Source organism: Pseudorasbora parva, chromosome 15, assembly GCF_024679245.1.
Source record: "Pseudorasbora parva isolate DD20220531a chromosome 15, ASM2467924v1, whole genome shotgun sequence".
In the NCBI taxonomy this organism is placed as follows: Eukaryota; Metazoa; Chordata; class Actinopteri; order Cypriniformes; family Gobionidae; genus Pseudorasbora; species Pseudorasbora parva.
In genome coordinates this window covers 42,710,069-42,721,370 of record NC_090186.1, presented here as the reverse complement: position 1 = coordinate 42,721,370, position 11,302 = coordinate 42,710,069, and the positions used below count along the sequence as shown (strand labels likewise).

Here is an 11,302-nt window from a genome sequence, read left to right as displayed (position 1 = left end):
TTTATTTTAGGGAGACACAACAATTTGCATTAGTGTCATCACCGTCGACCGTTATTTTGGAATGTGAATTCCGCTACAGACATGCACGGAAGTGACGCGTCCAATCGCCGCTGTCGGGAGGAATCACATGACCTCAAATCAGCTGATCATCAAATCCTGCGTCCTGTAGCTTGGGTCATAGCGATGATATTATAATCGTTTAATCGTGAAATTAAATAAACGGACAGAATATTTGAACGATTTCAACAGCAAAGCGTCTCCGTAGGTTGATATAGGGTTAAAATTAAAGAAGAAAGATGTCTGGAAAAGAGCGGATCGACGTGTTTCCCTCTAGAATGTGAGTACGAGGCTCGTGAAGTCAAAACATTCATTATTTTCAATCGTCCATGAAAAGAACCGAGTGACAGCATCTGATAAATACATATTTTAGGAATTTATGGTTTTATATATATGTCAAAGCACGCACTAAGATAATATTGAATACGCTGGAGTCGTGCGTCATCTAGGATTTATGATTTATGAATTTATTAAACATGAAGAGTCATAGAAAGCGTGCATATTACACAACATGTAGATTTTATTCCTAAAGAAGCAATAATAAAAAAAATATATTGTACATTATATATCGGCGTAATGCAAATGCATTTTGTCTGCATAATATTATAGAGCTCTATATGACGGATTACAATATTTTAGACGTGTTTTGGATTTATATAAATCGTGAAAATAAATCGCGTTGTAGTTTCAAGCGGAGTCAGAAGAGGAAGTGATATTATTCACAGTCATGTGAGCCTTCAGTGCTTGAGTCTACTGACTGCAGCTAAGAGATACTAGGAAAAGACTTATACATACATACAATATACAATATAATAGTTGTAAATAATCTACAATAATAGGATATATTCAATTAATCATGTCAGAGATGTAAAATGAATGCTGAAATATGCATTTTTAGAAAGTCTTAATAAAACTGTATGCCATTAATTTTCCGTAATATGCATGTCCTCTGTGTATATTGTTATGTTTCAGGGCTCAGACCATAATGAAAGCTCGGCTGAAAGGCGCTCAGACGGGCCGCAGTTTGCTGAAGAAGAAAGCTGATGCTCTGTCCATGCGCTTTCGCCAGATTCTTAGAAAAATCATTGAGGTATAACAGCATATCTGTGCTTTTGTTTTAGATATCTGTATTTATTAATTTGTGAAAAGATGATGTGACTCTCTCATTCTTCAGACTAAGACGCTGATGGGCGAGGTGATGAGGGAAGCCGCCTTCTCATTGGCTGAGGCTAAGTTTGCAGCTGGAGACTTCAGGTAATTATGATTAAAGTGAGGCTGTGATGATGTCATCAGAGGAGGGTTTGGCTCCAGATCTCACAGAGTGTGTGTGTTTGAATCCTGTCAGCACTACAGTCATTCAGAACGTCAACAAGGCCCAGGTGAAGGTCAGGGCCAAGAAGGACAACGTGGCAGGTCTGCTATCTATCTATCTGTCTGTCTGTCCGTCCGTCCGTCCGTCCGTCATCATTCTATCTGTCATTCTATATCCATCCATCTTGTTCTATCTATAGTTCTATCTATCAGTCTATCGTTCTACCTGTCATTCTATTGTTCTATCTGTCTATCATTTTATCTATCGTTGTATCATTCTATCTATCAGACTATCGTTTTATCTATTGTTCTATCTATCATTCTATCTATCAGTCTATCATTTTATCGATTGTTCTATCTAGCAGTCTATCTATCATTCTATCGTTCCATCTATTGTTCTATCTAGCAGTCTATCTATCATTCTATCTATCAGTCTATCTATCATTCTATCGTTCCATCTATTGTTCTATCTAGCAGTCTATCTATCATTCTATCTATCAGTCTATCTATCATTCTATCTAGCAGTCTATCTATCATTCTATCGTTCCATCTATTGTTCTATCGAGCAGTCTATCTATCATTCTATCTATCAGTCTATCTGTCTTTCGTTCTATCTATCGTTTTATCTATCATGTTGTCTATCGTTCTATCTATCTATCAGTCTATCTTTCCATCTATCAGTCTATTGTTCTATCTATCATTGTATCATTCTGTCGGTCTATCTATCATTCTATCTATCAGTCTATCATTTTATCGATTGTTCTATCTAGCAGTCTATCTATCATTCTATCTATCAGTCTGTTGTTCTATCTATTGTTCTATCTAGCAGTCTATCTGTCTATCTTCTATCTATCGTTTTGTCTATTATGTTATCTATCATTCTATCGTTCTATCATCATTCTAACTATCCTTCTATCGTTCTATTTATCAGTATATCTATCAGTCTATCATTCTATCTATCATTCTATCGTTCTATCTATCATTCTATCTATCTATCATTCTATCTATCTATCATTCGATCAGTCTATCTGTCTATTGTTCTTCTATCTAATCTCATTTAAATATAAAGAATTGTCCGATATCTTCTTTCCGTGTGTTCTCAGGAGTCACTCTTCCGGTGTTTGAGCATTACCAGGAGGGAGGAGACAGTAAGAATCCCGTTCACCTCATCTTTTGATATCGAATACCTGTGGAACGAGTGAATCTGAGTTGGGTTGTCTTCTGTGTGTAGGCTATGAGCTGACCGGTCTGGCCCGAGGTGGAGAGCAGCTGTCTCGTCTGAAGAGAAACTACGCCAAAGCAGTCGAGCTTCTCGTAGAGCTGGCCTCGCTGCAGGTCAAATCACGGCTGAAGATTGCTATCCAAATAAGAACATGTAGAAATCTCAGTTTTTTATGCAGGATATTTTTAATCAGTCTTTTTTTTTATTCATTCACATACAGACCTCTTTTGTGACACTGGACGAGGCCATCAAGATCACAAACCGTCGTGTGAATGCCATCGAGCATGGTGAGAATATCCTCTGAACGACAAGGCTTGGTTTAAAGAGGATCTAATATTAATGAATCTTGATTTAGTTTTTGAGCTCTAGGTTTTCCTGCTTGAATGTTGATTATTTTCCTCATATCCTCCATTGTTGCGGCTCCTCTCTTCCCAGTCTGTCAGTAACGCTCTGTTTAGTTCCTGTCTCTATGAAGCCCCGCCTTCTGAAAAGCACACTGTGCTCTGATTGGTCGACTGGAGCAGTGTGTTGTGATTGGTCAAGCGCTTCCAGCGTGTTTGGGAAATGTCCCGCCCCTTACCATAACCACCAGTTTGAACACACTACTAAATAACTCAATTCGGCCCGCCCCTTTATTCTGCATATGAATTTTTAAAATGATAAATATTTTGACATGTTCGTTCTCTGAAGAAAACTTAAAGGGATACTTCACCGTTTTTTCATATTAAACTATGTTATTCCCTTAACTAAGATGAGTTGATACATACCTCTGTCGTCTGAGTGCGTGCACTTAATCTCTCTGACGCGGGGTGACATTCTGATAGCATTTAGCTTAGCACACTAATCACAGTTCATTCCTATGGAACCAAACAGAGATTAAGTTAGAAGCAACCAATCAACTCCACGTTTCCCCTATTTAAATACAGTTACACGAGTAGTTGAACGATCAAGTATGGTGACACAAAATAAAACGTGGCGCTTTTTTAACCGAGTTAAAAAGGAGAACTATAATGTATGGCGGAATAACACTTCTGAGAGTACTTCAACTCGGCGCAGTAAAAAGTCCCGGCCGAAACATCCTCCCTCACATCTCTCCATCCCTCTCTCATTTCCGTAAATAGAACCAACGTGATCTGCACGCCTGCATCAGTAGTAGTTTGAGCAGAGTTGACGAAGTACCAGTTTGTAGGAAGATAGTTTGAACAATCATGGGTATAATGTGCGTCGTAAAGGGTTGTGAGAACAAGGCGAAGGTATTTAGTGCCGTCATGTTTCACAGATTTCGGCGGAAAGCTTGGTTAGCTGCTTTGAACATTGATGCAACAACATCGCTGGAGATTCTGAAGAAATGGCGTGTTTGCTCCGAGCATTTCACATATTACCATATTGACATTAAAACTTATAGTGTAAGGGGAGTTTTTATGTTTATTTTCTCACTGCGGTTGCAGGTTTCTATATTGAGAGGTTCATCTCATAAAATCTGTTTGTTTGTTTTTATGATGTTCTCGTGAATGTTCCATCTGTAATATTAAACGTTGCTATGTTAAAGTATACTAATATTGGCTTTTGTCTTTTACTTAAGATCACTTGGAAAGCTGACACAGTGCCTGTTGATTTGGTGACACTAAGTTATAACGTTACACTACGGGCTTAGGCTTATACTTCATTTTTATTTCTGAGCTCACTTCTCAAGTACATCAAACAGTCAAAAACTCTGTATTGCCTGTCTCACAAGCGCACTGATTTCGCAGCAAAGTTACTTGTGTTTACTAGGTTAAACACCACAAAAGTTTGATAAGCTAAGGTTACTGCCACCTGCACTTCAGGACAACCAAATACCATGCAAACGGACACTTACAGTGTTAGGTGATGATCCACTTTGTTGTGTTCTTGCTTTGATTATTGTCGGTGTGGCAGAATCCTTTAGGCGTAATCCTGTGGAGGTATAGTCCTCCTGTGTGACATGCTCGGAGCAAACACGCCATTTCTTCAGAATCTCCAGCGATGTTGTTGCATCAATGTTCAAAGCAGCTAACCAAGCTTTCCGCCGAAATCTGTGAAACATGACGGCACTAAATACCTTCGCCTTGTTCTCACAACCCTTTACGACGCACATTATACCCATGATTGTTCAAACTATCTTCCTACAAACTGGTACTTCGTCAACTCTGCTCAAACTACTACTGATGCAGGCGTGCAGATCACGTTGGTTCTATTTACGGAAATGAGAGAGGGATGGAGAGATGTGAGGGAGGATGTTTCGGCCGGGACTTTTTACTGCGCCGAGTTGAAGTACTCTCAGAAGTGTTATTCCGCCATACATTATAGTTCTCCTTTTTAACTCGGTTAAAAAAGCGCCACGTTTTATTTTGTGTCACCATACTTGATCGTTCAACTACTCGTGTAACTGTATTTAAATAGGGGAAACGTGGAGTTGATTGGTTGCTTCTAACTTGATCTCTGTTTGGTTCCATAGGAATGAACTGTGATTAGTGTGCTAAGCTAAATGCTATCAGAATGTCACCCCGCGTCAGAGAGATTAAGTGCACGCACTCAGACGACAGAGGTATGTATCAACTCATCTTAGTTAAGGGAATAACATAGTTTAATATGAAAAAACGGTGAAGTATCCCTTTAAGACAATAGAGCAGTTCAGAGAGTTCAGAGTTCAGGGGGTCCTTTTTCATGCTCAAACAGCAACATTACTCACTAAAGAAAGAGAACATCGAAAAAAGCATCTTAGGTCCTCTTTAAAAAACAAAAACTATATCATGTGACGCTTGTGTGTTTTTCCTCTCAGTGATTATTCCCAGGATCGAGCGCACACTCACGTACATCATTACTGAGCTGGATGAACGGGAGCGAGAGGAATTCTACAGGTGAGACTGCAGTGCACTATAGCGAGGTTTAGTGATGATATGCACCCAAATAACCCGCAGATTGGAATGGATGTAAACACTTCATATAAACACTTCAATTGATACAAATGACATTTAAAAAGGATTGAGAGAGGTGGTGTACATCTCATCTCATGTATGTATGTATTTATGTATGTACAGGTCCTTCTCAAAAAATTAGCACATGTGATAAAAGTTCATTATTTTCCATAATGTAATGATAAAAATGTAACTTTCATATCTTTTAGATTCATTGCACACCAACTGAAATATTTCAGGTCTTTTATTGTTTTAATACTGATGATTTTGGCATACAGCTCATGAAAACCCAACATTCCTATCTCAAAAAATTAGCATATCATGAAAAGGTTCTCTAAACGAGCTATTAACCTAATCATCTGAATCAACTAATTAACTCTAAACACCTGCAAAAGATTCCCGAGGCCTTTAAAAACTCCCAGCCTGGTTCATTACTCAGAACCGCAATCATGGGTAAGACTGCCGACCTGACTGCTGTCCAGAAGGCCATCATTGACACCCTCAAGCGAGAGGGGAAGACACAGAAAGACATTTCTGAACGAATAGGCTGTTCCCAGAGCGCTGTATCAAGGCACCTCAGTGGGAAGTCTGTGGGAAGGAAAAAGTGTGGCAAAAACGCTGCACAACGAGAAGAGGTGAGCGGACCCTGAGGAAGATTGTGGGGAAGGACCGATTCCAGACCTTGGGGGACCTGCGGAAGCAGTGGACTGAGTCTGGAGTAGAAACATCCAGAGCCACCGTGCTCAGGCGTGAGCAGGAAATGGGCTACAGGTGCCGCATTCCCCAGGTCAAGACACTTTTGGGCTACAGAGAAGAAGCACTGGACTGTTGCTCAGTGGTCCAAAGTAATTTTTTCGGATGAAAGCAAATTTTGCATGTCATTCGGAGATCAAGGTGCCGGAGTCTGGAGGAAGACTGGGGAGAAGGAAATGCCAAAATGCCTGAAGTCCAGTGTCAAGTCCCCGCAGTCAGTGATGGTCTGGGGTGTCATGTCAGCTGCTGGTGTTGGTCCACTGTGTTTTATCAAGGCCAGGGTCAATGCAGCTCGCTATCAGGAGATTTTGGAGCACTTCATGCTTCCATCTGCTGAAAAGCTTTATGGAGATGAAGATTTGTTTTTTCAGCACGACCTGGCACCTGCTCACAGTGCCAAAACCACTGGTAAATGGTTTACTGACCATGGTATTACTGTGCTCAATTGGCCTGCCAACTCTCCTGACCTGAACCCCGTAGAGAATCTGTGGGATATTGTGAAGAGAAAGTTGAGAGACGCGAGACCCAACACTCTGGATGAGCTTAAGGCCGCTATCGAAGCATCCTGGGCCTCCAGAACACCTCAGCAGTGCCACAGGCTGATCGCCTCCATGCCACGCCGCACTGAAGCAGTCATTTCTGCAAAAGGATTCCCCACCAAGTATTGAGTGCAGAACTGAACATAATTATTTAAAGGTTGATTTTATTTTATTTTATTAAAAACACTTTTCTTTTATTGGTCGGATGAAATATGCTAATTTTTTGAGATAGGGATTTTGGGTTTTCATGAGCTGTCTGCCAAAATCATCAGTATTAAAACAATAAAAGACCTGAAATATTTCAGTTGGTGTGCAATGAATCTAAAATATATGAAAGTTTAATTTTTAGCATTACATTATGGAAAATAATGAACTTTATCACATATGCTAATGTTTTAGCATATGTGGACCTGTATGTATGTATATGTGTATGTATAACTCAGATTTTGGTATGTATGTATGTATGTATGTATGTATGTATGTATGTATGTATGTATGTATGTATGTATGTATGTATGTATGTATGTTTGACTCAGATTTTGGTATGTATGTATGTATGTATGTATGACTCAGATTGTTGTATGTATGTATGTATGTATGTATGTATGTATGTATGTATGTATGTATGTATGTATGTTTCACTCAGATTTTGGTATGTATGTATGTATGTATGTATGTATGTATGTATGTATGTATGTATGTATGTATGTTTCACTCAGATTTTGGTATGTATGTATGTATGTATGTATGTATGTATGTATGTATGTATGACTCAGATTTTGGTATGCATGTATGTATGTATGTATGTATGTATGTATGTATGTATGTATGTATATATGTATGACTCAGATTTTTGTATGTATGTATGTATGTATGTATGTATGTATGTATGTATGTATGTATGTATGTATGTATGTATGTATGACTCAGATTGTTGTATGTATGTATGTATGTATGTATGTATGTATGTATGTATGTATGTATGTATGTATGTATGTATGTATGTATGTATGTATGTATGTATGTATGACTCAGATTTTTGTATGTATGTATGTATGTATGTATGTATGTATGTATGTATGTATGTATGTATGTATGTATGTATGACTCAGATTGTTGTATGTATGTATGTATGTATGTATGTATGTATGTATGTATGTATGTATGTATGTATGTATGTATGTATGTATGTATGTATGTATGTATGTATGTATGTATGTATGTATGTTTCACTCAGATTTTGGTATGTATGTATGTATGTATGTATGTATGTATGTATGTATGTATGTATGTATGTATGTATGACTCAGATTTTGGTATGCATGTATGTATGTATGTATGTATGTATGTATGTATGTATGTATGTATGTATGACTCAGATTTTGGTATGTATGTATGTATGACTCAGATTTTTGTATGTATGTATGTATGTATGTATGTATGTATGTATGTATGTATGTATGACTCAGATTTTGGTATGTATGTATGTATCTATGTATGTATGTATGTATGAATGTATTAATGTATGTATGTATGTATGTATAACTGAGAATTTGGTATGTATGACTGACATATTTTGGTATGCATTTATGAATGATTCAGATATTTTGCCATGTATGTAAGTATGACTCAGATTTTGGTATGTATGTATGTATGTATGTATGTATGTATGTATGTATGTATGTATTTATGTATGACTCAGATTTTGGTATGTATGTATGTATGTATGTATGTATGTATGTATGTATGTATGTATGTATGTATGTATGCATGTATGACTCAGATTTTGGTATGTATGTATGTATGTATGTATGTATGTATGACTCAGATTTTGGTTTGTATGTATGTATGTATGTATGTATGTATGTATGTATGTATGTATGTATGTATGTACGTATGTATGTACGTATGTACGTATGTATGTATGTATTAGTGCTGCAACGACGCGTCGACGTCATCGATGACGTCGACTACGGAAATACGTCGACGTTCGTAAAATGCGTCGACGCGTCGTGTCAGACGTTCATCTCGCGTAATGTTGGCTTCTGCTCCTGGTTCTAATCACAAAAACCTAGACCGCGAATATCAAAAGTATGGGAATACTTTAAACAGAGGCCAAACAGTGTTTCCCACACATAGACTAATTTGTGGCGGACCGCCACATAATCAATAACGGCCGCCACATTCGTCATTCATTCATTTTTACGCTATTTAAAAGACGCAGGCATATTCATTTAGCTGCATTTCCTTAAGTTCTCTCTCCGCCCTTTTGCGCGTCTCTTACTCACTCACACACACGTGTTGCATTCGACCGTAAAACAAGTTTTATTGCATTTTGCAGCATTAAGTATAGCTTTTAAAACCAGAGCAGCGACACGCCTTCGTCACGCAGCAGCGCGCGGTCACGGCGCTCATATAATTCTAAACAAACCAGCGCGGTGTCAATCAATACAGACCAGTGTTTCCCAACCGCGATCCCGAGCAAAAGTTGCGGGGACGCACTTACACCGCGGGTCATCACATCTGATGACGCATCTTTAATATGGGTTGTAACTTGAAAATAATGCTGTATGTATGTTTCTGTCGAAGGATACACGTGCTGACTCCTCAGGTATACACTACAACAACAGCGATAATAAAAGAAAAACGTGGGCAAAACGGTCTCTCTTTGTAAACTTTATAAAACGCATGCGAGTGCTGCTGTACGTCCGAATATGAGCAGTCATTTTCACCGTCATCACCCCCGTGTAGCCAGGAGACGCGAATGAAGATCTGTCTTTGTGCACTCATCCCAAAGCGCGCAAATATTGAGTTATCTTTCAAATCCTGTGCTCAAACGGACAAACTCACAAAAAGTATGTCAAAATGTCACAGCCTACTCTATGCCTTAAGTGAACTTTATACAGAAAATACGACGACTATCCGTGGCTCTTAAAGGGGCAGTAGCCTTGACTGCTGTCTGTTTAATGTCAAACAAAAGATAAAGACATCACTCACTGCTCCTGACTGAATAGCTTTTGTAAGTTTAATAAGGATTATTTTTTATATTTTAAACAGTTAAATGTGTGGTTATTTTACTTTTGATTACTTCATTCCATTTCTCTACCTAAAAACTAATGTTAGACCTACCTGAAAAGCATTGTTTATTTTGTTCTCATCTTTGCTCAATAGTATTTATTTGTGCTGCTGCTTCTATTTAAGTTATCTGTTCTTATTTTCTTTATTTTCATTTGACAGTAGTCCTTTTTCCCCTGAACATAGCAAATACCGAACTGTACTGAAACGTGAACCTAAAACCGTGATACAAAGTGAACCGTGAGCAGTCTGTACTGTTACACCTCTAGCGTAACTTATGTGAGGGGGTGCCACAGAATTTTGAAAAATTTCAAAGGGTAAAAAAATAAATCGTTAGATTAGTCGACTAATCGAAAAAATAATCGTTAGATTAGTCGCCAGAAAAAATAATCGTTAGTTGCAGCTCTAGTATGTATGTATGTATGTATGTATGTATTTATGTATGACTCAGATTTTGGTATGTATGTATGTATGTATGTATGTATGTATGTATGTATGTATGTATGTATGTATGTATGTATGTATGTATGTATGCATGTATGACTCAGATTTTGGTATGTATGTATGTATGTGTATGTATGTATGTATGACTCAGATTTTGGTTTGTTTGTATGTATGTATGTATGTATGTATGACTCAGATTTTGGTATGTATGTATATATGTATGTATAACTGAGAATTTGGTATGTATGACTGACATTTTTTGGTATGCATTTATGAATGATTCAGATATTTTGCCATGTATGTAAGTATGACTCAGATTTTGGTATGTATGTATGTATGTATGTATGTATGTATGACTCAGATTTTGGTATGTATGTATGTATGTATGTATGTATGACTCAGATTTTGATATGTATGTATGTATGTATGTATGACTCAGATTTTGGTATGTATGTATGTATGTATGTATGTATGTATGTGTATGTGTGTATGTACGTATGACTCAGATTTTGGTATGTATGTATGTATGTATGTATGTATGTATGTATGTATGTATGAATGTATGACTCAGATTTTGGTATGTATGTATGTATGTATGACTCAGATTTTGATATGTATGTATGTATGTATGTATGACTCAGATTTTGGTATGTATGTATGTATGTATGTATGTATGTATGTATGTGTATGTATGTATGTACGTATGACTCAGATTTTGGTATGTATGTAGGTATGTATGTATGTAGGTATGTATGTATGACTCAGATTTTGGTATGTATGTATGTATGTATGTATGTATGTATGTATGTATGTATGTATGTATGTATGGTATGTATGTATGTATGTATGTATGTATGTATGTATGTATGTATGTATGTATGTATGTATGTATGTATGTATGTATGTATGTATGTATGTATGTATGTATGTATGTATGTATGTATGTATGAATGACTCAGATTTTG

The 11,302-nt window shown here is 37.3% G+C and overlaps 1 protein-coding gene across 1 annotated transcript in view; it reads left to right on the top strand.

Annotated features, from left to right (window-relative positions):
• Positions 1–111: 111 nt before the first annotated feature.
• The window catches only part of atp6v1d (ATPase H+ transporting V1 subunit D), a 17,379-nt gene continuing 6,188 nt past the window's right edge, over positions 112–11,302 (top strand). The window contains exons 1-8 of the mRNA XM_067418752.1: positions 112–337; positions 1,030–1,147; positions 1,232–1,311; positions 1,403–1,470; positions 2,472–2,516; positions 2,600–2,703; positions 2,811–2,877; positions 5,391–5,469. Of these exons, the coding sequence (XP_067274853.1) occupies positions 297–337; positions 1,030–1,147; positions 1,232–1,311; positions 1,403–1,470; positions 2,472–2,516; positions 2,600–2,703; positions 2,811–2,877; positions 5,391–5,469 (602 nt within the window). The 5' untranslated portion in view covers positions 112–296. The remainder of the gene's footprint in view (positions 338–1,029; positions 1,148–1,231; positions 1,312–1,402; positions 1,471–2,471; positions 2,517–2,599; positions 2,704–2,810; positions 2,878–5,390; positions 5,470–11,302) is intronic.